The sequence below is a fragment of the Dipteris shenzhenensis genome, chromosome 14 (genome assembly GCF_047967505.1).
Source record: "Dipteris shenzhenensis isolate YYH24624 ecotype China chromosome 14, Dip_SZ_1.0, whole genome shotgun sequence".
In the NCBI taxonomy this organism is placed as follows: Eukaryota; Viridiplantae; Streptophyta; class Polypodiopsida; order Gleicheniales; family Dipteridaceae; genus Dipteris; species Dipteris shenzhenensis.
In genome coordinates this window covers 53928142-53954731 of record NC_141609.1, presented here as the reverse complement: position 1 = coordinate 53954731, position 26590 = coordinate 53928142, and the positions used below count along the sequence as shown (strand labels likewise).

General features: G+C 45.1%; 1 protein-coding gene across 1 annotated transcript in view; it reads right to left on the bottom strand.

Moving 5' to 3' along the window:
* LOC147894827 (uncharacterized) overlaps positions 1–26590 on the bottom strand; it is a 101199-nt gene that overhangs the window by 31404 nt on the left and 43205 nt on the right. The window contains exons 5-6 of the mRNA XM_087384337.1: positions 8100–8204; positions 1503–1616 (exon numbers count right to left, since the gene is read on the bottom strand). Coding sequence (XP_087240463.1) covers positions 1503–1616; positions 8100–8204 — 219 coding nt within the window. The remainder of the gene's footprint in view (positions 1–1502; positions 1617–8099; positions 8205–26590) is intronic.

The following is a 26590-nucleotide window of genomic DNA, read 5'->3' as shown; positions in this document are numbered from 1 at the left end:
AATCCACTAGTTGCCGTAGGAATACACGCTCAAGGAGCGACGGCTCTTCCCTTTACACAAGACGGAATCGCCAATCACCAGACAAGGCGTGTGATCATATAGAAATTTCTACACCGTACAGATGCCTTGGTCAAATTCATTGCTTTTGCCAATGGATTGTCGTGAGATACGATGAACTCATAGATTGACATGCGCTCAAGGTTGCATGTAATTTTGCAATAGGTGCCATCGTTGCATGGGTTTATAGAACCCTTGGGCCAACATTCCAGAATAGCCTTGTTGTCTCCCTTAGAGATCTCGTGGGCAAGTCACGCAGCAGCCAAGCCATGCAGCCCAGTGGTTGAGCGATGATCTGAGAGGTCAGAACGTGAACATCCTGGTAGACAATCCCTTCTTGACGACCCTTCAGCCTCAATGAATATTACGCCGTGCTCATTCCACCTGTAGTGAAGCCCTTAGATGTTCTTCCGAGCGTTCTCCTCAATTGTTTCTATGGAACACACTCTACAATCTGACCTGTAGTTCGACCTTTCAATACAGGAGAGGAACGATCTTGATTCAAATTGCTGATCGTAAAAGTAGCAATGGTGTAGGTGGAAGAAAATGAATTTTGAACAGCACACCACAGAAGAGCCCAAAACCAAAACCGGGCTGGACCCCCCCCCCAAAGGTATCTTTTATTGCTATTGAAGTAAAATCAGAGTACAAAGCTCACAGCCAACTACTGTGTTCCCAAAGTTGAAGATTAGGTTTTTTTTAAAGGAGAGAGACGGACAGACAAAGAGAGAGAGAGAGAGAGAGAGAGAGAGAGAGAGAGAGAGAGAGGAAGGATAGAACCAACTCTCCAAGCTTAGCAAGTGCCACTTGTAGCATTCCTAACTATTTTCTGGTTACATGCCAATGACATGGCAACCTGGAGCCTTCTAAGGCCACGGTCACATGGACACCTCCTGGCTGGTAGAATAAACCACTTCTGAGAACCTACAACAATTAATTAAATGCACATAGCCATGGCACCCATTAATCATTAGCTTTGCATGCAAAATCAATTCTTTGACTATTCCTAGTCATTATGGGCGTCCCCACCATGCAACACAATGCACACATTAATTCTTTGGTTGAACAAGGTCAACCCTCTTTGACCATGATTAAGGGCTTTGACCAGAAGTCAAAATACCTTAATCATAGCCTAATCTTTCTAACTAGTCTTTGGTTGACTAAAGTCAACCCTTCTTGGCTAGAACCAAGTCTCTTTGACCAGAGTCAATACTTTGATCATATAAAAGAAATCTTTTCTCGTAGTCAAATAAAAGGACAACTGTATTATTTACTTACGATTTTTACAACTTGGTGACACCTTCATAGGGTTCGAATATCACTTTCATCATTAATGTTTGTTCCTCTTATCTCTGTCTTCATTAGTTCTAATCATCTCTACGACATCCCAACATGATAACACTTTACTCTAAAGGTCAAATCTCTTGCATAAAGTAAAGTGCTACCATTGCCTGCAGATCCTCTACGCTAGGTAGGGAAATGGCCTGAAAGACCATGGAGAAGACAAACTTTGTTTTGTTCCAAAGGCTCATTCTAGACCAAGTTCTTCTTAGTGTCACCTACAAAAAAAGACATTAAAGAAACCTATTAGCCAAATATGTCAACCTTCTCAATATTGTTAAATCTACATTGTTTCATACAGAGAATAAGCAAATGTTGAAAGGCAATAAAATTCCTCCAAATATGTTAGTTTTTTCAAGATGAGAAACATAGCCATAAAAAAATTATATCACTTGCCACATCAATGTCTACTATGTGAGAAAACGTGTTCTATACGATTGGTACTTTGAACAAACATAATGTTTTCTTTGAATTTTAATTTGTTGCAACATACTTGATAGTGTCGCACCGTTGTGTCCCATGGCTTTCCAAATTATTCTAAAAAGATTCAAAAGTAGAGCAAGCCTATCATTAAAGATAAAATAGCTCTTTATGTCTTAAAATCAGCACAAAAAGTTCACAACGCATCGCATGCAAGTTCCTAGGAGCAAGGCATAAGCTAGCTCTTTATGTCTTAAAATTAGCACAAAAAGTTCACAACGCATCGCATGCAAGTTCCTAGGAACAAGGCATAAGCTAGCTCTCTGTCCTTTACTAAGCATAAAATCATGGCTATTTGCAATGTCTAATAGAACAAAGCATCACAAGAAAAAAACCATGCATCCATCCATTTGAATTGCCATCTAAAGAAAAGTTTGATAGCCTCTTGTAGCCTGTGAGAATATGCAATAAATGTTGTAGTAAAGTCTATTGAAGAAGCAAGACGAGCTTTTGAAAAGCTATTTTCATGCTCATAAAAATATCTACAAGGTCTGTTCTACATGTGTGTATATGTGCGTCTATGCATCCACATGTGTATGCGAATGGGCATGCGCGCTTGTGCTTGTGCTTGTGCTTGTGCTTGTGCTTGTGCATGTGCATGTGCTTGTGCTTGAGCTTGAGCATGTGCATTTGAGAGTACAAGTGCACAGGCACACGTGCCCAAACACATGCATGCATATGCATGTATGTATGTATAGAGAAAGAGAGATATGACATGACTGTATTATATTCCGCATAAGACCCTTCAGGATCTATGGGACTGGTGATTGCTATTAACTAATAGTGGTCTTTCACATCTAGAGAAAGAAGAATCTTACAAACTCGCTATGTAGTTAGTACTTGTTGAGCTAGCTTGTGTGCTATTCTGAGTACTTTGTTGCGGTGTTCCAAGACTTCTTTTAAGTAGCTGACATGGTTCTCATTTTGACCTTTTAAACATTGATATGTCTTTGTCGAGGTATTTTTGCATTAAATAGCTGTCCATCGAATTCATTTCTTGTTTGTAGAACTGCATTTTGCCCCCATGTCTTTGGAATAATTTTTGTAGCATTTTCTACGTCACTAGATCCCTGAAACGTTTCGCTATATGAAACGTGTTTTTTATACACTGCAAATGTGCATACCATAAAAAAAGGGCTTTCTTGTCAAAGATTTCGCTACCTTGGAATTCCGGCCCATTCCGTACCCTTTCCACCTTCGAATTCACACCCTTATTCTGCCTTGCAAATCTTGGAATTTAACGATAAGCCTGCAAATGTTGCTTGTGCTTCGAATGAGTAAGTTATTCTTCACGCTTGAACGCTTCTGCTTGTCCTTGGAGTTTTTGGATGATGTTATACCTATCCTTGGAGTCTCCTACAGCCTATTTGAGCTTGGCACATTGCCCTCAAACTTATCCAAACTTGCATACGTTTTTCCCTATGCATCAGGTAGCCATCGCTTGAACGAAGCTTTTCACACAAGAGCAGGCTACAGCAGCAGCAAGTCGTCATCATCTCAATCAGGTTTGCCCTCTTCTATTGGGTCTTGCTACCTTGGCCTTCAACAATGGCAGCATTAGGAGGTTGAAGGCACATCTAATCCACCTAAGTGTGTTGGCCCTTGTGTTGCCATCCCAAGCCATATTTTTTTATAGCTAGAGGATTGGAAGGCTCGTAGGCATTCCAGTTGAAGAGGCTGAGGGACCACCACATGTATGTGTGCCTTCCATTGATGAGCACTTCTAGCCGGGGTCTACCATTGCAAACAGTCAACAGTGTGTTCATAGAGATACAAGTACATCTAGCTTTGCACCACGAGCGAAGAGATCCACCTTACCTCTTTTAAAGAAAGGACATGTGAAAGCAGGTTTTCAAAAGGCTGCCATGAAGGAGGCAACTAGAGAGGTCACAAAGCTATTTATACCATGTGTGTTGTCCTTTCATATAGTGTGGACTCCTATTCGGGCAACCTACCGCATAGACTGTGAACAAAATGGCCCTTCTTATGAGCCTTACGCACCATAGAACTTCGAAAAAAGAGAGCATTTGTGGAGGGGGAGATGAAGCCTATTAAGGAAACATGGGCAAAATATGGATGCATTTTGTTGTGTGATGGTTGGAGTGATGTAAGGAAGTGGAATGTGTATAACATCTAGTCTCTTCATGTAAGGGCACAATGTTTCTTCATGTGATAGATGCTAGTGTGGCAAGTACTGTAGTTACAGAAAAGTTTATCTTTCGCCATATATCACAAGCCATATTAGGGGAACGTAATATTGTGCAGGTGATTACTGACAATGGTCCAAGTAGTGTCTACATGGGACGAATGCTCGAAGATGAATTCCCAAAATTTGTATGGACACATTGTGCCTCACACTCCAAAGATTTGCTGATTGAAGATGTGGGGAAGGTACCTTGGGTGAGCAAGATTATTTGTAAGGCTTCTATTATGGTGAATTTTGTCACTAAGCAGCCCAAAGTGCTGAGCATATTTAGGGCTGATAGTGATCTTGAACTCTTGAACCGATCAAAAACTCGCGTTGTGTACATGTTCATCGTGGTGGGGAGATTGATCAGAGTGCGGCTAGGCTGGTTTGCATGAGGAGATAAAGACCAGCCAAAGTCTCTCTCTTTTTGCTCACATGATTATGCACCCAGCTTGGTGGGAGGAGGCTGATGCACTTGTGAAGACAATGCAGCCCATTTACAGTGTTCTCCGACTCATGGACATGGAGGAAAACACAATGGGACTGCTTTACAGGTTCATGGATAAGATTGGAGAGGTCTCAATGCAGGAACATTCTAATCTGCCTCTTTCCATATATATGCCTTTGAGTGTTGAATTGTGTTTTAGTATTTTTAATTATATTGATGTGACACTTACTAGCATGATGTTCAACTTGTGTCATACACAAAAGTCAAGATATTAGAGAGAGATGGAACTGACGATAGCATTGGTTCCATAGGCCAGGCCATCCATGCGGTGGCACATATCTTGCATCCCCTATGGAGAAGTAAGCAGCCATACCTCAGTCAATAGCTCGAGGAAGGATGGAACTCTTACATTAGCAAGTTGGTGGATGGGGATGTGCAGATGATGAGACAACTAGAGGATGAGCTTCTCGTCTATCGAAATGGCAGCCACATGTTTGGATGCCAAACAGGATTGTCATTGCAGGGGACACAATTGCAGCCTGTGGCGGTCCTAATTTGGTAAGTACTAAGTACTATGAACCATGCAAGTTAAGTGAGAAATGTGTGACTTGTCACTTGCTTTTGCATCCACTTCCACACCTCATTTTTATCTTCCATGCTGAATTGTACTCTCTCTTTTTTTGCAGAGAGACATTGCCATACGAATGTGAATTCATTGCGAATTTTACCCCCTCTTTTTTTGCAGACACATTGCCATGCGAGTTCTCTCACAACATTTAGTCTGGGTGCCTGCAAGAGAAACTGGAGCACATGGGCTCTATTCCACACCAAGAAGAAGAATAGATTATCCACTGCAGAACTAGAGAGGCTTGTTTTCTGCCATTGCAACCTGCGATTATTGGAGCAGAAAAGTAACCTCATTGAGCCTCATAAAATCAAGCCAGATAAAATTGACATTACAAAGACCCGAGACATTCAAAATAAGGAGAGGGATATCTACTCCATGTTATATGAGGAGCTCAAGCCTCATGGCTCCAGCTTGCATCACTCTTGGAAAGAATATTCCCTTCCTTCACACTTGGAGAGGATTACAGAGGTTCCCTTCCTTCGCATACACTACACGCATCAGCCATTACCTGCAACTAGACTGGGCGCTTAGACCCATCACAACAATTTTCTCTCAGAAAAAAATTTACAATAATGAATTTAGAATTCTTAGAGCAAGATTGATTATCTTTGCCAACACAAATTCGAAAGAAATAACCCGATAACTAAAAAATAGGAGAGAAAGTGGTATCAAATTCTTGAATAAGACATCTAAGAAGCTTATGCACAAGGCACCACATGAAAGACTGCAATATATATATATATATATATATATACAGATACATACCTTTGTACGACTAGAATATATCCAATCGTACAAATTTAGCAATTTGGTTGTTCTAAAGTCCAAAGTTCTACACAGAAAATAAAAGAGAAACGAAAGAGAAGAAAAATGAGGTAACAAAAACTGCAATATGTCCAAAAGCAATCCCAAAGGTTGAAATCAATACAAGAACCGGAGGTCTTCGTATGCCAAATGGAGGCATCAATAAAACCTTGTAAATTCCAGTAAAAGTAGATGACTCCACAGTAAAAACCTGGGCTGAGCTGAATCAGTCCATGAATCAGGCACCAGTTTGAATTTCAGCTACCATGGTGTCTTCAAGATCTTCTCTCACTCCTCTCAGCCCACAACAATACAAATTTCGCCATAGAATAGACCCCTCTGCAAGTCCAACCATTTGAAAGCCAAGCTAACCATCCATGTACAGACTTGCTTGATCAAGAAATTTGAGTTATTCAATTTTTCCACTTTGGGTTGGTGAACCTTCCATCTTGGATAGGCGTATGATCCATAACCACTAAGGTTCCCACAACCATGAAGAACTTGTTGCCAAGTTAAGCACTCAATTCCACATTGGGTATTGTTTTGTCCTCAACTAAGTTTAATAGAATTGTATTGTCCTCAACTAAGTCGAATAGAATTGCCTTAATACCTTCAGATGTAGGTCTAATACCACAATGTCTCATCAAATTTTCCTGCTTGAGATGTGAAAAAAAAACCTCCTTTTGAAGAAAAGAACCATCATGTGATAATAAATCAGTCACTAAATTAATTAATTGTGGTACTAAAGGTGGAAATCTATTTAATACCATACGCTTTTAGTAGCTGATCAGAATCATCATAGGCTTCTAGATCAGTGAGGCATTTCTGAACAGGGCATCAGCAACTTTGTTTCCTTTATTAGCAATGTCTTAAATCTAAGAAGTGATATGCTGCAAAAATGTAGACAATTTGGTATGCAGACCTTTTAAAAGATGCTTAGGTAATTGATTATGCAATTACTAGAAACTTTGTTCTCGCTGAAGCATATCGAAAAATATCACCTTCATCCAGTGGGAACTAGACAAAAATTTTAAAAACCAAAAAAAAAATCTCGTGTTTTTTTAAAGAAACAACTATAACCAGATAAGTATCAAGCTCTCATACACCCACTCAAATTACAGATTTCTACAAGCAAAGAAGGCGTCAATCAAGCAGTTTGAGAAAAGGACTGCAAGGCATTGTCAAGTACTTGCACAAATGAACTCGAGGATTAGAAATTACAGTTAGTATGGTCAACTGCATCCTCCTGCAGAAGACCTCATAAACATTAAAGACCTCTTCCTTATGCAATTAATGTTGTAGATATTTACAAAGCATTTGCTCTACCATAGACTACATGCTTTGACATAACTTGATGTCAGTTTCACTTAATTAGAGTTGCAGACGATTATTGCATACAAAATACATACAGGCATCTAGAAATGAGATTTGAGGATTTTTTTCTCAGGTGCTACATAAGAGCATACTGATGATTTCCATGCTGGCTTTTGAAACTGGCAGAGACACATGGGGCTCTCCAGGTACTAAAATACCCATTCTGCTGCTGTTACCTTTTCTCTGCAATACCTTGCAAATGGGGTACCCATTCTGCTGATTTTAACCTTTCCTCAACTGAAAATCAAGCTATAACATGTAAAATCTCAACCAATACTTTGCAAATGATACTTTATGAAAATTGCACTAACCAGGATTGCTCAGTCTAGATTATGACAGGATTAGAACCCCTTTTCAAGTACCTCACATACACTAATCCAATTAATGTGTGACTTTACTAGTCACAAGGAAAACATTGCAGGAGAAAGATGCCAGTGTATTTAATACTTCCTCCACAAACCACACCCTCACTGCATAAAATGAAAAACCAAATCATGCAAAGATAATGATCAAATCAATTAACTAAGTACACGGCACATATTTGTATTCATTACTGCCTCACCAAAGCAGACTGTTTGACATCCTCAAAATTCAAAGCAAGGCTCATCTATTCAAAGACGAGTTGAGGTCCTCCGATGTTGAGCCTGCAGGAGTTCATTCAGCTTGCAGGAGTTCATTGCATCTTGATATTGAAATTCAACAGTGTATTATAGTTTTTGACAAATATAATTCAAGGTAAACCTCAAAATTCCAAGTGAGTTGGATAAGCTAGGCTTCACCTGGACATCACGATCACCAAGAACAACTTTGGCTCCACACGCTTTGGCCTCTTCATACGCAACCCGGAATTCCAATCCAGGAGAAACATCCATTTTTGCTGCCACCTGCAATGCAATGTCAGTTGATCCTTGAACGGTCGTAATTATGCATGCCCTCACGTAAAGACATTACGCCAGCACATGCATTCTTTCAGTACATAAAGATTATGTCAGCAGCACAACGTTCAGAGAGGATTCAGTAACAAGATGATCATGTTGAATCATTTCATGGCAGATGCAAACTGGGTTGGATTCAAACAAAAACCCAAAACTTGTCCAGCATGGATTGTAACATTGTAGTGGCTCAGTTATCACCTTAAAGACCATGTGCCATGTGTGGTGAGGCTGGCAAGGAATGCCACACGCTATCTAGCTGTGACAATTATGGTCTACACCCACTGTTGGGCGCTGATGACGTCAGTGGGGATGTCATGGTAGCTAGTCGCTGCTATGCATGATGGATTTTATGGTTTTCAATCTTATGAGTGACTATCGTGAGATTGAAACTGCACTATGTTGTGTTTTTAGAGGATGAGTTTGGGATTCATCTAGGTATATGCTTCTGCCGTATTAGGGGACATGCAAATTTCACCTTGTGAAGTTTTTGTCCAAGTTGCGGCTTGCTGGTATTGCGATAATTCTTTCTATCTTAAATGGTGCGTTGCCCTATCAGCTAGATTTAGATTTAGATGCTTGTTTGGGAGAGACTAAAATGAAATCGTTTAGACTTCACAAGCAGTTGTAGCTTGAATGAAGAGATTTGTACTACTTTTTGATTAGCATTCTCCTTTAGTGCTAGCCTTCGTCATGGCTGAGTTTGCCCTTCACCTCCGGAGTGCCGACAGAAACTCAGTAGGAAGACTTTGTATAAATGGATGCTCAAGTATGTGTGGGTGTGTGGATTTGTATGTGTGAGAGCATACTTTTATACTATGGTCTACACCCACTGTTGGGCGTTGATGACGTCAGTGGGGATGTCATAGTAGCTAGTCCCTGCTACGCATGATGGAGTTTATGGTTTTCAATCTTATGAGTGACTATCGTGAGATTGAAACTGCACTATGTTGTGTTTTTAGAGGATGAGTTTGGGAATGTTCTTGGATTCATCTAGGTATATACAATACCTCCATGCCGGTTTCTCACAAGGCCAAACCTATATATTGATGGTCGATCTTCTCTCTAGCATAAAAGTATGCTCTCACACATACAAATCCACACACCCACACATACTTGAGCATCCATTTACACAAAGTCTTCGTACTGAGTTTCTGTCGGCACTCCGGAGGTGAAGGGCAAACTCAGCCATGACGAAGGCTAGCACTAAAGGAGAAGGCTAATCAAAAAGTAGTCCAAATCTCTTCATTCAAGCTACAACTGCTTGTGAAGTCTAAACAATTTCATTTTAGTCTCTCCCAAACGGGCATGGAGGTATTGTATGCCTAGAAGGATCTACCTCCCCACATCAGGCCATTTTACCCCCAGATGATCAATAAAGTGTAGTTAATCAGCCGGAAAAAATACTTGGCAGTCCTACAAATCCTAGCTTAAACTAAGATGGACTCCAAAGATAGTGATGAAGAAACTTCCATCTCATTCCACAGCCAAGAGGCCCTGTGACTCCATCAAGAAGCATCCGTATGGGCTGGATATCACGTCCAAGCAGCAGTTGGCAGCCAAAACATAGGACCCTATGATAGTCAGTTCCAAAATACAGCCACAAATCACCCAAAATAGTATTGCTTACCATTTCAAGGGGCTCTATGTATTATAATCATGGTTAATGGCATAGAGTTTTTTCTCAGCCACCACATAACAATTTTGTCTTGCTGGATCTTACATTTTTGGTCACAAAGCTACCGGTTGTTCATCTTGGATCAACACAGCTCCACGGCTTGATTACATCATTGGTTTCAATTACAAAAGGTTCATTTGGATCATCTACTTTCAACACTTAGGCTGTAGCTATCAACACTTTAATAACATAAACCTTATTTCAGTCTTCAGTCCACATACATGTACTTCCCTTTCCACAACTTCTGCATAATCCTTGAGAAATCTCGGGTAAAAGCCCGCAAAACCATGCAACACTTGCACCTCTTTTAGAGTAGTTGGACTTGGCCACTCTAGAATACCTTTAGTTTTCTCTTGATCCATACATATCGCTTCAAAATTGTACAACCCAAGTACTTGACTTCTGTACAAAACAAGTCACACTAGACTTTTGGCATGCACCCTATGTGGCCTAAGCAATTGAAACATTAACTTCAAACGCTCTGATTGGCATGCACCCTATGTTGCCTAAGCAATTGAAACATTAACTTCAAATACTCTTAATGATCTTACTTCATTTTACTCAGGATAAGTATATCCATTGGAAATCCATGCTCCACCCTTTGGATGTCCACTTAGTGTAGACGCTCACATGTAAGGCGGCAGGCCCCCAAAATGAACATAAGCCATAGACAATAACATCCACATACATGTACTTCCCTTTTCCGCAACTTCTGCATAATCCTTGAGAAATCTCGGGTAAAAGCCCACAAGATCATGCAACACTTGCACCTCTTTTAGAGTAGTTGGACTTGGCCACTCTAGAATACCTTTAGTTTTCTCTTGATCCATACGTATCGCTTCAAAAATGATACAACCCAGGTACTTGACTTCTTTACCAAACAAGTCACACTAGACTTTTGGCATGCACCCTATGTTGCCTAAGCAATTGAAACATTAACTTCAAACGCTCTGATTGGCATGCACCCTATGTTGCCTAAGCAATTGAAACATTAACTTCAAATGCTTTGAATGATCTTGCTTCATTTTACTCAAGATAAGTATATCCATTGGAAATCCATGCTCCACCATTTGGATGTCCACTTAGTGTAGACGCTCACCTGTAAGGCGGCAGGCCCCCAAAATGAGCATAAGCCATAGACAATAACATCGTTGGTGGATGGATGCCCCTAGGATCATGTTCTATCCCTCTATATCAACCACATGAGAGGCTGATGTGTGGACAGCAATATTGGGCGTCAAACAGTGACAAATAAGGGCTGAATAATGACATAGCATGCCCCCATGATGACATGGCATGTACAACACAGATCTGCAGCAGTAAATGATGTGGCAGACAGGCAGCAAAGTGACGTTGCAAATAGCCACATGTCAAGGTAGCATATGATGTGGCAAACATGCCACGTATCAATCAGTTGCTCACGGCCGTGTGGCTATCGGCTGCTTATAGTCGGCCATGTTGCAGGTCCATTGGCCTTTCAGCTATTTCCCCTGCTCTGGTCGGTTTTTCCTCTGCCACAAAGGGTGGCCTGTATAAGAAAAAGTTACACCCTGCTCTCCCCAACACATCTTAGGGCCCTCACTCCTCCATTCAGGAGAGTAGATGGCAAGGCAAGGAGCAGGCCTTGTGCCCATTGCTTGGAGCAGACTGCAAGAAGGCTTGTTTGGAATTGCGGGGGAATTTCCATAATTCCATTTCAGGGTCATTTGGGCAGCATCAATACAGATCTACATTGTCTTTTCTCCCTCTCTCTTCCTCGACATGATTGTGACCCAGAGCTAGCGACTCGACAGCCTTCTTTCAACACTAAGGCTGTAGCTATCAACACTTTAATAACATAAACCTTCGTTCAGCCTTCAGTCCACATACATGTACATCCCTTTCCGCAACTTCTGCATAATCCTTGAGAAATCTCGGGTAAAAGCCCGCAAGACCATGCAACACTTGCACCTCTTTTAGAGTAGTTGGCCTTGGCCACTCTAGAATACCTTTAGTTTTCTCTTGATCCATACGTATCGCTTCAAAAATTATACGACCCAGGTTCTTGACTTCTTTACAAAACAAGTCACACTAGACTTTTGGCATGCGCCCTATGTTGCCTAAGCAATTGAAACATTAACTTCAAACACTCTGATTGGCATGCAACCTATGTTGCCTATGCAATTGAAACATTAACTTCAAATGCTTTGAATGATCTTGCTTCATTTTACTAAGGATAATTATATCCATTGGAAATCCATGCTCCACCCTTTGGACGTCCACTTAGTGTAGAGGCTCACATGTAAGGCGGCAGGCCCCCAAAATGAGCATAAGCCATAGACAATAACATCGTTGGTGGATGGTGGATGCCCCTAGGATCATGTTCCATCCCTCTATATCAACCACATGAGAGGCTGATGTGTGGACAGCAGTATTGGGCGTCAAACAGTGACAAATAAGGGCTGAATAATGACATGGCATGTACAACACAGATCTGCAGCAGCGAATGATGTGGCAGACAGGCAGCAAAGTGACGTTGCAAATAGCCACATGTCAAGGTAGCATATGATGTGGCAAACATGCCACGTATCAATCAGTTGCTGATGTTGCAATCGGCCATGTGGCTATTGGCTGCTGATAGTCGGCCATGTTGCAGGTCCATTGGCTTGTCAGCTATACCCCTTGCTCTAGTCGGTTTCTCCTCTGCCACCAAGGGTGGCCTGTATAAGAAAGAGTTACACCCTGCTCTCCCCAACACATCTTAGGCCCTCACTCCTCCATTCAGGAGAGTAGATGGCAAGGCAAGGAGCAGGCCTTGTGCCCATTGCTTGGAGCAGACTGCAAGAAGGCTACTGGCATTCAGTAGAGGGATAGTGTGTTCACTTGTTTGAAATTGTGGGGGAATTTCCATAATTCCATTTCAGGGTCATTTGGGCAGCATCAATCCAGATCTACATTTTCTTTTCTCCCTCTCTCTTCCTCGACATGATCATGACCCAGAGCCAGCGACTCAATAGCTCAGACAGAGGGTTGATGCGCAGATTACACTTGCGGACATCCCCTCCCTATTCAGAGTCGGAACCCAACCGACAAAGGTTACTATAGCCCTTGTTAGGCGCAGACTTATGACCAGGAGACATCACAGGGCCACACCCGTGAGCGGTCGACAGCACTCTATCGCCACGTTCATGCCTCCATTGCCTCATCCAACCTGATGTAGGCCATTCTATGGGCTATCCATAGGTGCCACTTATTTCCTTGGTATGTGCCTTGTAGGCCTATTTATAGTCAGTTAGGATTATTGGTACAGTTAGTACATGTACCACCTAGGTCAGTTAGGACACTTAGTCCAGTTAGGGCAGTTAGCCCTAGGGTTTTGTTATGTTGGCTCACCCTTGAGCCTCCACACTTGTTGTTGCAGCATTTTAAAATAAGAGTGATATATTCCATTCAAAACAAATCATACAACAGGTGGGAAAGAAAGTACTCTATCCCTAGCCTCAACAATGTGGCAAAAAAGCCATGGAGGTGGTCTAAAATGCCACGACATCCCAAAAGGGGTCAAGTGAAAAAATAAAGAGCAGTCCCATGTCCTCATGAAGGATATAAGTCTCCCACGAGCTGCCAAAGAGGTGCCTGTACACCGCTCCCACTGACTTCTAAGAGTGAAAATAATCTCTGCCCAAATGGAAGCGAGAGTGTCAGCCTCCGTGCATAAATGGTCCCCAAGTACAAGAGAACATCGCGAACACCATATCCACCATAGGGTAATGCTGGAAATCACCTCCCAAGCTGACCCTACAGCTGAAATAGGCATGGAATCCTGTGCTGGTATCGGTAACAAAAGTAAATCCTGCAGCTCCATGATGCTGGCCTCCGTGGGATCCCGTCTCTGGCGTCGCTGCATGAAGAAACCAAAGTCTCCTGGTTCTGCCTCAAAGAGAGTAAAGGCTCCAGATCCTCTCCCCCAAAGAGCAACGCCCCACGTCATCAGAAAGGACTCAGAAGTAACATATGAGAACAACCTGAAGATACCTATCCATACCACTCTAGAGCTGGTACAACTCCATAAACAATGCTTGCTAGATTCCTCTACAATCTGACAACGCATACACAAGGAGGGTCTACCCATCTGCTGGAGCCAAGTACCCATAGGTATACCCCTATGTATAGTGAGCCAAAGAAAGTAGGAGACTTTCCTGGCTCTACTGATGCCCCAAAAGTGAGTCCAGTAGCTCCGCAAGAGCTTTGCAGTAAGTCCCTGTGCGTGCCACTGCTAGGAGGCAGATGGAATGTGATGAGAGTCTCTCCGCTGAAGCCTGTAACCTGCCCTCGTCGAGTATTGGAAGAAAGAAAGAGGACGATCGCCTGTCACCGGAGCAGGCCATGCCCACTCACCTGGGTCCCAGTCAAGCTCCGCAAGAGGTCAACCTGGAAGGATCTGTGACCCATCATCCCTTACCCAGGCAACCAATGACCCTGACTCTCTGCCAAAGAAGCTCCTGACGATCCATGGGTTGAGTGGGATACAATCTGTGAGAGGAGTCCATCTCAAAATAAATAAACGGTGCCGGTCCTAAGCGAACTCCAATGCATAGCCTAGCCTCACTAAAACAACCTGACCAAGTAGAAATAGGATCAACATAGGCTGGATCTGTAAGTACATCCCTCCACTCCTGAGGAATAGCTCTCATGATCTGTAATCTGGTGGCAGCAATCTATCCAAGTGGCCCATGTCTATCTCTGATCACCTCCTCTGACATCTCCACACCTTCCCTGAACCAATCTCCAACCGTCACAACCCCCTGAGCATGCCATCTGGCCAAGGGAGTCCTGAGTTCTGTACCAAGGGAAGATCCCTGGTACCGAACTAGGGGGTTATGGTAAAGTGGTTGTCGGACAATTTCCTCTGGAGGAGGGAACTGCCTGATGAGGTGCTGTCGAAAGTGATCCCATATCTGAACAAGCCTTTTCACAAGTGGTGAGGAAGGCTGAGAATGCTGGTCCGTCAGGAAGATCCAACTGACTCTACCTGCCCACTGACCTGATGCTCTGGGGGTGCACTGGTGAATCCCATGCAGTAGGAACTGCTTCCACAGCTGTTCTCCTGGAGTCAAACCTCTAACAAGAAGTTTGACTAAAAGGGCTCTGCTCTGCATCTCCGGATCAAGAATCCCAAGTCCTCCTTGCGAGAAAGGTAAAGTGATAGTATCCCATGAAACTCTGGCCCTAGTGTCATCAGAACCATCACCACCACTCCACAGAAAGTTTCGAAGCAATCTCCTCACCTGACGAATCGAGTCAGCATGAAAGCACCAACATGACGGAACATACCACATAGTCGCTAGTAGAACCTGGTTGAGTACCAACGCTCTTCTGGCCAAAGAGAGTCTAGCCGTACTCCAGTAGGCTAGCTTTCTTCAGATACTCTCAAGAACTGGGGCAAACTGTTGCGTCGGGGACACCTCAATGCCAACCTGGAAGCCAAGATATCTCGTGGAGGTGCCTCTGGGTATCCATACAAAGCCTCTGTCTCCTCCCCATGCTGGGGTATCCTGCTGATCTCCAGTCCAGCAATTCGTTCCAATTGACAGTCCCCCTGAGGCTTTGTAGAATTTGTCAATTGCATCCGCAGCAGTAGCAAGACTATATGCATCTCCTCTGACTATCAATGCCGTATCATCAGCAAACTCAGTGTCCAGAAGCTCTTGCTCCTGTCGGATAGGCAGATGAAGTCCCAAAGTGCCATGACTGGTAGCTTGCATAAAGTATCCCATAGCCTCCGCTACGAAAAGGAAAAGGTAAGGTGCAAGCGGGCATCCCTGTCGTACTGATCTGGATAGCTGAAAAGCCAGTCCTCTGCCTCCACAGACCACCATCCTGCTAGAAGAGTGAGAGTAAAGTGAGGAGACCCATAAAATCCATCTGTCACTAAAGCCTAGCCTCCTCATAGTGCCTCCAAGAAACCCCAGTCCACCCTGTCATAGGCCTTCTCAAAATCGAGAAGGAGAACTGCAATCTCCTGTTGACTCTCCTTCGCTCAGTGAGTGGCCTCCCAAAAAGTGAAGATATTATCCAAGATACTCCTATCTTGGACAAATCCTGTCTGAGTAGCTCTCATGATATCTAGCAGCATAGGCTTTAAACGAAGGGCCAAGGTCTTCACTAGGATCTTGTAGGCTGTCCCTAAAAGTGTAATGGGTCTCCAATTACATAGGACTGTCTTGTCTCCCCCTTTCGGGATGAGACAAATCATACCTGTGCATAATGCCTCACCCAAAGATCCTGCATTGAGAGCCTCTGAAAAGGCCGAAAGTAGATGAGGTCCAATCGTATCCCAGAGAGCTGTAAAAAGAAGTGGCGACAGACCATCCTCCCCCGGGCATCTGTCTCTGGGCAGCTCATGTAACGAATCTGTGATCTCCAAGAGTGATAGCGGGCTATCCAAAACCTGACTCATCCTGTCTGAGACCATCTGGGGGACATGACTCCAAATCTCATCTTTGGCTCTGATCATCTCCTCGGTGACTGGATCGGCGGTGTAAAGAGTGGAATAGAAATCAGAAGTGATCTCAACAAGACGATGAGGATCCGTCTGAAGAGACCCGGCCTCATCCACAAGTCTACGAAGATTGTCCGAAGAGTATCTTTGACCCACTGCCCTAAAGAACTCTCTAGAGCATCTATCCCCCTTCTGGATCCAGAAGGTCTGCTGGGAGTAAAACCTGAACTGGGCCCTCCTGCCCTGGATCTCCTCTAGTCTCTCCTGAGCCTCTGAAAGCTGCCCTCTGATGAAAAGAGAATGAGGAAAGCTCCGAATCCTCCGCTCTTGCATTCTGATCTCTGATTCTGAGCTTTTCCTTCTCCTCTTTTGCCCTCAACTGGCCAGCCATGCTGACTCTGGCCAAAGCCTCCTCTACCCACATCAACCAGCCCTAATCCTCAGGAGTGTCCTCTGTCAACCAAACCTCTCTCAACCGTTCCACAAACTCTGTGTCCTGAAAAACAAAGTCCTGAACTCTCACAAAGCCTGTGCTCTCCAATCAAGAGGTAGGAAGAATCTGTAATAGGACTGGAGCATGGTCAGATAAAACATAACCCGGGCGGATCCCAATCTGTCCTCCTCTGGCCTGGCCCCAATGGCCAATATAAAACCTGTCCAGCCTAGCCAAAAAGAGAGAGCCATGGAAAACCCCAGACCAAGAGAATTGGAGACTATCAGCCAAGTGACAAAAGTCGTCCAATCAAGTTGCATCATGAAGTCCAGCATGCAAAACAAAACTATCCCACTCCACTCTCTCCCTATCAGAAAGTCCACCCTCTATCTGGCCCAACTTGTCTTCAGAGAATTCAACCATGTTGAAATCTCCTCCAACAATCCAGGTGTCTGCCTAAGGAAGGGACTCTCTAAGCTGTCTCCAAAATGCACATCTGCGGGCTGGATCCGTGGGAGCGTACACATTGAGAACACCAACTGCTGTGCTCTCAATCTGAAGAATAACATAGCATGCCCTGCTCTCCACTAGTGTACCCTCTTGGGTGATCTCTAAGGCCCACCTGGCTGAAACTGAAATGCAGACTCCTCCCCTCGTACCATCCGCTGGGCTCCAATATGTCCGACTCTCTCCTCTGAGTAAGGATCTGCATCTGTCAATCCTGTCCTGGGAGAGCTTATGCTCCTGGATAAGCACAATGTCTGGAGGGGACCCTGAGGAAATAAAACGAAGGGAGTCCCTAAGCAACTGCAATCTAGGAACTCCCGATCTACGACCATCTGCATCTGAAATAAATCTGCGGCCGTTCAGTCCTCTCACATTCCAAGAAATGATGGACAGCCTAGACATCGGATGGAAGTGAGGGGGTGCCAGTGGCAGCGGCACAAATGACTCTCTGACGGCGTGATCCAAAGTCGGTCTCTGATCAAGCTCCAAATCTACCCCAACTCATGTAAAATGGCTCCATCCAAGGGAATAATACTCTGGCGCGAACTGAGGAGCTGAAAGTCAAACCAACTAGCACTCCTGGGCAAATCGAGGTCTCCCTGAACCTCAAAGAGAGGCCCTGCCACCGAAGCCAGGTCAAAGAGTCCTAGGGCAAGAGTGAATCTGCGAGCCGACAATACGCTGAACCGATGAAAACTGAGTCATACTCAAAAGCTGTCTATCAATCTCACTGTCAAGTAGCTCAGCTGACCAGCTTTCGCTCCCCCGAGAACGAAAGCTGCCTGCGGAGAAATGAAGAATGTGCCCCTCTCTGGAGAGAGTAACAGATCCCAAGTACTCCTCTACCTCCTCTGACCGTCAACAAAATACCGGGAGAAGTTCCAATCTAGTGAGGGAGTCTGTGGAAGCCCCTCAAGCCAAATAGGACCAAAACTCCACGGGCAGATCTCTGTCAACCAACCTCGGGTCAGGTCTAGGAGTCAGAAGAGCTGAAAAAGGGGGTTGAGCCGTCCTAACTCTATTCCTGGAATAGGTAAGAGGGAGAGGAAGAATCTGCGACGAGGTGCCTGTACGCATGGGTGACTAAAAATCTCGCTCAATCTCCTCTGCTAGGATCTCCCAACCCTCACGCCTTTGGGTACTGAGCGAAATCTGTGACCGCACTCACAAAAGATCTGGATAAACCAGGAGTGAAAAGCTGTGAGGACGAGGCTGTACTGGGAGGGGTGTCTGAGAGGACACTCCACATAGCAACAAAGGAAGGTACTGCGCGACTGGGAAGAGAAAGAGGTCTCGAGGGAACCTCATACAGGCGCATGAGATCCTGGGGCGGACTCTGACTCTGACCTGTGTCGTGAAATACCTCTCTCTCACTGGACTGCTGTGAAGAGGCATCTATCACCGTGTCCGTAGCCTGAGCAGTCTCCTGCTGGATAACTGTCTCAGAAACCAAAATATGAACCTTCGGGGTAGAAGTGTCAAGAGTCATCAAATCCTGAACTACTGTCTCCTGCACAGTGTAAGGCCCTGCCTGCGGATGGTCCTCTGCATCTCCCCTTTCCAGGGTCTCCTGCACGTAAATCTCAACTCCCTGAGCTACTATCTCCTGTACAGTGTCAAGACCTGTCTGCGGAAGGTGCTCTGTATCTCCCCTTTCTGGGGTCTCCTGCACCTGTGTCTCAACTCTCTGCCAACTGTGAGCTCGTACCTAGGGCTGCTCGTACTGCTGACTCTCCCTCTGTCTCCGTCTCCTCCGAGCTCTCCGTGAAAGCTGTTCCGCTAGAGGCACCTCCAAGTACTTTGAGTTCACTGGAGGCTCCCCCAAAAAGGTCTCCTCTCGCTCTGCTGAAAGAGTCGAAGCAGGCTCAGAGAGACCCCTGGAGGCTGCTCGTACTGCTGACTCTCCCTCTGTCTCCGTCTCCTCCGAGCTCTCCGTGAAATCTGTTCCGCTGGAGGCATCTCCAAGTCCTCTGAGTTCATAGGAGACCCCCCTAGAGGAATCTCTCCTCGCTCTGCTGGATGAGTCGAAGCAGGCTCAGAGACCCCTGGAGGCTGAGCTGTAGGTTTTGGGTCACTCGGAGGATGAGATGTATCCGGAGTCTCTGATCGATGCCGACGACTGGGGCAATCCCTAATAAAGTGACCTCTCTTCCGACAGAAGAGACACTAATCAAGAAGACCCTCGTACAAAACCCTCTGCTGCATCTCGACCCCATCTCCAGTAGAGTACGAGATCAAAGTAGAAACTGAATAGGTGAGCTCATAAGTACTCTTTGAGCCAAACTGAAGGCCAAAAGAAAAGAACCCTCTGCCAAGCAAACGAAAAACCGTAACTGAGACACCCAAAGAGGCCATGCTGGTGTACACCCAATCACGTAACTGTTGGCCTCTACCGGGTAGAAAGCCAATGATGTGTGTAGAACGAAAACCCTCCTCTACTACCTCAATCATCTGCACAATGTCGGGAGGAAAAGAAACCGTGACTTCAATCTCCTCAGGTTCGGCGACCGGAGTGGCGTTAGTGTCCTCCATTGTCTCAACTTACGCTGTCCTGAGGGGAGGAGCTACCCTTGCTGAAAATACCCACCAAGAACTCGCAACCAACCACAAGTAAATCCCCAAAAGAAACCTGTAAAGCTCCGATCTTCAACCTGTGTGGGATGCAAACAGAACGCTCAATGCTGAAACAGACAACTCCGCCAATGCCTGGAAACAGCCAGGATCTCAACTCCCCGGAACACGAGTCAAACAGTCCCGGAGAGGGCCTTGAAACTGCCTGACCTGAAGCAAGGGAGGGGGGGCGGGCAAACAGCAATCGAGAGGACCTGAAAGGCGGCCAGCAGGCTGAAGGGGGGGCGGAAAAAAAAAAAAGGCTGAAGGGGGGACGCTGCATAGAAAGCCTGCGCAGCCAAGGCAGCAGGCTACCTGGGCGGGGCGCTGCCAAAAGGCCTGCTTAGCCGAGACAGCAGGGCGTAGGGCGCAGGGCCAGGGGCGCAGGGCAGCGGGATGCCGAGGCAGCAGCGCCAAGGTCGCAAGGCAGCGGGATGCCGAGGCAGCAGGGCGCAGGGCGCAGGACGCAAGGCCTAGGCGCAGGGTGCAGGGCGCAGGGGCACAAGGCAAGGGCGTACGGGCGCAGGGCGTAGGGGCACAAGGCAAGGGCGTACGGGCGCAGGGCCAAAGGGCACAGGGCACAGGGCACGGGCACAAAGCATGGGCGCAGGGCACAAGGCACGGCCGAGGCAGCAGGGCACGAGGCAGCAGGGTGCGAGGCGCGAGGCAGCAGGGCGCGAGGCAGCTAGAGAGCGGGGGCGGGTGATGGCGAAAGCTGATGGCGGGCAGCAGCAGGCGGGGAGCTCCTCTCTCGATTTTTTCCCTTACTATAAGTCTTCCCATTTTTCCTTGCAGCATTTTCAATACAGAATCTCGTTTTTGCTCTTCCATCACTCTTTCCAGAGTGTCCATTGTCTGCCATAGCCAACAGTGGTATCAGAGCAGGCTAGGGTCCTTCCCTCCAGCCATTGGCAGCCTCCCCGAGCTCTTGTACTCTCATTCGGGGCTGTGTGGCGGCCTATACGGAGCTGTACTGAAGCTGGTTGGCACATTTTCCAAGGCGCCCTACATGTGTGATGACCTAAGGTCTCTCCAAGCAGTTTTGTCGCAGGAAAACCTCATTTCAGAGCTGCTGCTGCATAGGTGCCTGCTAGACTGAGCTTTTTCGGTGCATTCGTGGTCTTAGCGGAGCTGTTTTTTGTCGTACTTCACACGTGTGGCCTGCTGCTGTTGTACGGACAGCCGTACACCTTGTACGGACCTGTCAGAGGTATTTAAGACGCTGTACAGACTGTGCGGAGGCATTGAAGGCTGTACGGTCACATTTGTTGCAGGTCAGGTCACACATGTGGTCCGTACGCTCCGCACGGAGCTGTGCAGGAGCATTTACTGCAGATTCAACCTGTACGGACCTGCTACAAGAGCATTGATTGCAGTACGAACTGTGTACTGGCCATTTATTGACTGTATGGAAACTGCAGCAAGTTTTTAAAACAGTACGGTCTGCCTCGAGCTGCGTGCTAGTCACTTGAAGCTTTTTTTTTGCACTTTTCTTCAATTCGGAGTAGTTTGGTGCTGCCTCGTGAAGTACAGCTACAGTGGAGTGTGTTTGGCTTCGAAAGCTACTTGCAGATCTTTATGCATGTCAGACTGCTCTTTCTGTCATCTTCAGTGGTAGTCTGAGTGCTTTGGCTGTTGCACAGAATCCTGTTTTCCATGCTCGCACAAAGCATATTGAGGTTCATTATCACTATGTCAGAGAACAATTATCAACAGGTGATATTCAGTTGTCTTATGTTCCCACTGAAGACAACTTGGCAGATCTTTCTACGAAGGCTCTACCTCGACCTAAGTTTGAGGCTTTTCGGCAAGCTTTAAACTTAGTACGTTTTGTAACTTGATTTCTTGTACTCTATATAATCATAGGTTGCTATATCCCTACAGGACAAACGTGTGCAACCATGACATTAGATATTCAGGTATCTTGAGCCATGTCCAAGATACTTCAGCCCATACCATGGAGGGGGTTTGTAAGCCATTCTATGGGCTATCCATAGGTGCCACTTATTCCTTGGTAATATGTGCCTTGTAGGCCTAGTTATGGTCAGTTAGGACTATTGGTACAGTTAGTACATGTACCGCCTAGGTCAGTTAGGACACTTAATCCAGTTAGGGTAGTTAGCCCTAGGGTTTTGTTATGTTGCCTCACCCTTGAGCCTCCACACTTGTTGTTCAGCATTTTCAATACAGCATCTCGTTTTTGCTCTTCCATCACTCTTTTCTGAGCTTCCATTGTCTGCCATAGCCAAAACCTGATGCCCTGATGATGTTGACGATGTTGATGATGATGATGATGATGAGATTGATATGTGGTCGACCATTGACATCACTATGTTGTACTTAGTATTTAGTACTACCATTTTGCATTTTTTGCATTCTGCATTGGTGTGGATGCTCATTTTAGTAGCTCCACCCTCACAGTTCGTTTGTACCAGGATTTTCACAGTCTCAGACCCATCAGTCTTCCGAAGGCTTTAATTCAATCAACCTTGAAGCAAAGAAGGGACAGAAAAAGGTACAAGGCACTACAATGAGGTACTAACGCAGGCAAGGCAAGCAGGGGGGAGAGGAAACACTGCACCAACATGCCTGACATTCACCCCGAGGCATGTAGATATGTGATTTCAGTATATTACCCCCTTTTCTCTGCATTATCTTTGTAAAAAAAGCAGTAAACATTTGCAACATGCCTACACATGGATGTGTGGAGGATATTTGGGGAAAACAAGCCTTGGAATCTGCTTTGACGGCCCTCTCGAATGGGACATCTCACAAAGGTACCACTGAAGTGCTCACATGCCTCAACAAAATATGCCTTGTGTTGATTGAAAAAATAGACAACCTAGAGGCCACAAATGTGGCCTTACTAGCCGAAAAAGCTCATGTTGACAAAACCCTTGCTGAATTTAAAATGCAAGGAGGAAAAATACAAGAAGAGTGGAGGAAGGAAAAGGCCAAGAAAGAGGATTGGGAACAAGAAAAAACACATATGATGCGAGATATGGACGTGAAAAACAGTCTTCTTACATCCAAGATAGAGAGCTTGGAAGCTCAGATGAAGGCAAATACACACAGAGATGAAGGGGAGCTTCAGCCATCCCTACACGAGGAGCTGAATATCATCAGGGAACAAATGAAGCAGCTCAAGGGGGCAAAGGGAACTTCAGAAGAAGGATACAAGATTATAGATGAACTGAAATCTGAGAATGGGAAACTCTGAAAAGACTTGGCATTTTTGCAAGACACTATGAAGGGTAAACATGCTGAAATCACCCAGAAAATCAAGAAAGGAGAGGCTGCAATCTGGAATGAAGCGATGTGTCAAAAAAGGTACTGCTGTTCCCAAGAAAGAGTTCATTTCAGATGCTCTAGAGGAGGATAAAAGGAGAAACAGTAAAGCCCTAAATGTCTTAGTCCGAGGTCTCACAATAGGAGATACTCCTATGGCAGATGCAAATGCTTTGTTCACCAAAATGGGTGTCAACCTGACATGTGAGACAGCTTGGAGAGTTGGCAAGCCCGATGCACCCACAAGGCCACTTGTGATGAAGCTTCGAACAGCCATGGATAGGAAGACCCTCATGAGCACGAGGGTGACCTTGAAAGGAACCCAGATCTACCTGGACCATGACCTCACCCTCCTACAGCAGGAACACCAGAGGGAAGGTATGGTACACGTCATGGTAGTAGGGAAATGGGCTGCATACAGAGATGGTAGGGTGATCATCCGAGAGAGAGGAGATCAGGACCGGGAAGAGAAGGAAGAAAAGGAAGAGAAAGAAGAGGGTGAATTATGACGGTGTCAGGCCAAGGGGACACAAAGTGGACTGAGAATTACAGTGTGGAATTGCAATGGCACACTCTGGACTGATCCGGGTGGTTTCTCGGAGACAACCTTGACAGAGACATGGTCTTCTATATTGAGACACATGAGAGCCCTAAGAGAGGACTGCCCACTATGACAGGATATACATGGGAGTCATCTCATAGGAAGGAGACGAGGAGAGACAAAGGTGTGCGGGGTTCAGAGGGAGTGGCTATCCTCTTTAGATCACACATGAGACCTCTCATATCAGTGGCACGGAGAGAGAAGCATGCGCGACACATGTGGATACGAGTCCAGCTACCAGATTTGAACAAAAGGGAAGCAAGAGTGAGCAAAGAGTGAGCTCAATAGTGGACTGAATGAAGTGAAGTACAAAAGAAGACATGAGGGGTTTTGTCTAAGTGACAAAACCCTATCCATCACTAACCGTAGTTAGAGATTAGACTGTGCTTAGGGGAGGAAACCTCTAACAGGGAAAAGAGCCCCTAGCCCACTTATTACATTACATTGGCCACTACCTAGAATATTATAATAATTCTAACACCCCCCTGCAGTGCCAATGTGGTGTACAAGGTAGTGATCAATCACCAAAAGGAAATAAGTTTAGGGCACTGCGAAATGCCTCAAACTTCTCACGTGGAAGTGCTTTGGTGAGGATGTCTGCAACATTGTCATGTATTGACACATAGATCATATTGATCTCCCCTGCATGCAACTTCTCTCTGACATAATGATAATGAACCTCAATGTGCTTTGTGCGAGCATGAAACACAGGATTCTTTGCCACTGCTATAGCACTCTAACTATCAATGAGAATTAGAGAAGGACCCTCCAATAAGAGACGAAGATCAGCGAACAAACATCTCAGCCAAACACATTCAACTATCGCTGTGGAAGCTGCCTTGTACTCAGCTTCACATGAGGAAGTAGCCACTGTAGATTGCTTCTTGCTCAGCCAAGAAATGCAAGCTTTGTCCAAAAAAAGACAATTACCACTAGTGGACTGCCTAGTATCATAGTCTCCAGCCCAATCTGAATCACTATAAGCATGCATCTGCAAGTCACCCCCACTGGGAAACATCAAGCCATAAGACTTTGTGCCTTGCAAAAAATGGAAGATGCGTCTTACAGCCTGCCAATGTGTTGTCTTTGGGCTGTGCATATATCTGCTCACCTGAGATACTGCATATTGAATATTGGGCCGCGTATTGCACAAGTATATGAGGCATCCAACACCCTGGCTGTAAAGTGTGGCATCCACTAATTCACCTGCATCATACATAGTAAGCTTCAGCCCCGGCTCCATGGGAGTGGCTATAGGCTTACAACCATGCATGTTGAACCTATCCAAGAGCTTCTGCACATACTTGGATTAAGACATAACGATGTCACGCTTGTCTTGTATAAACTGGATCCCCAAATAAAAATTTAACATGTCCAAATCTGTCATGTCAAATTCAGCTTTCAACTCGAAATCTGCAATTATTTCCTCATTTGACCCTGTGAGCAGCATGTCATCTACATAAAGAAATGATGACTAAAATATCCCCCCCATCCTTCTTGATGTAGAGGGTGCTTTCTGTGGGACTATTATGTAGCCCCTTACTTGCCAGGAATGCATCAATCTTGGCATATCATGCACGTGGGGCTTGTTTCAACCCATATAAAGCTTTGTTAAGCTTGCAAACCTGAAGTGCATTGCCAGAAAGTTCAAATCCAAGAGGTTGTTTGACATAAACCTCTTCCTGCAAGTCCCCATTAAGGAAAGCTGTTTTTATGTCCAACTGATGGACATTCCAAACAAAATTTGCAGCCATGGCAATAACTGACTGTATGGTGGTCATCCAGGATGTAGGAGCAAAAGTCTCCTCACAATCTATGCCCTTCTTTTGTGCATAGCCTTTGGCAACCAGCCTTGCCTTGTACCTATCAACAGACCCATCTGGCTTCCTTTTAAACTTGAAAACCCACTTGGTACCAATGGCATGCTTACCTGGTGGCAAATCCACAACATCCCAAGTCTCATTTTTCTCAATGGTCTGCAATTCAGTGTGCATGGCATGCATCCAATGCACATTATCCTTGGCTTCTTCAAAAGAGTCAGGTTCCTCCTCATCAAGAAGAGTACCTGCATAAGCTGTCTCAACTGAAAGAGCCCCCCCTGCCTACCTTACTGCACTACGAGTCCTACCAGGCAATGGGGCCTCAAGCCTACTCTCCCTAAGAGTTTGTAGCAACCAATTCGGGGCTGTTTTGGCTGCGTGTATCTCTTGAATTTCTTACTTGACAACTTCATCCACACCCTGTGGAGGTACAAAATCAACCTGTGGCTGAATCGGGGCATGTGGATCAGGAGGAGGTTGCTGTAAATTCTGATTTTCAGCATGAGCCTCAGTTGGGAAACCAAATGCTATAGGAAGCATCCCCTAAAAAACATCATCTGAAGAAGCTGGAATTGTAAATTCAAAATGTGTATGTGCTGAATTTTCAGAAAATATAACATCTCTACTAACAAAAATGTTGCGAGAAGCAGGATTGTAGAGACGATAGCCTTTGCTTTGTGCACTATATCCAACAAAAATGCATTTAAGTGCCTTATCTGACAACTTATGTAGAAACTCCACAAGCACGTGGGCATATGCAACAACCAAAAACTCTGAAGTGATTCACTAAAGGCTTTCTCCTATGCCATGCCTCATAGGGAGTGATTATCTTCAAAGCCTTTGTGGGAGCCCGATTCAAAACATAGTTTGCACACATGAGACCTTCAAGCCAAAACCTGTGAGGTAACTTTTTACTAGTA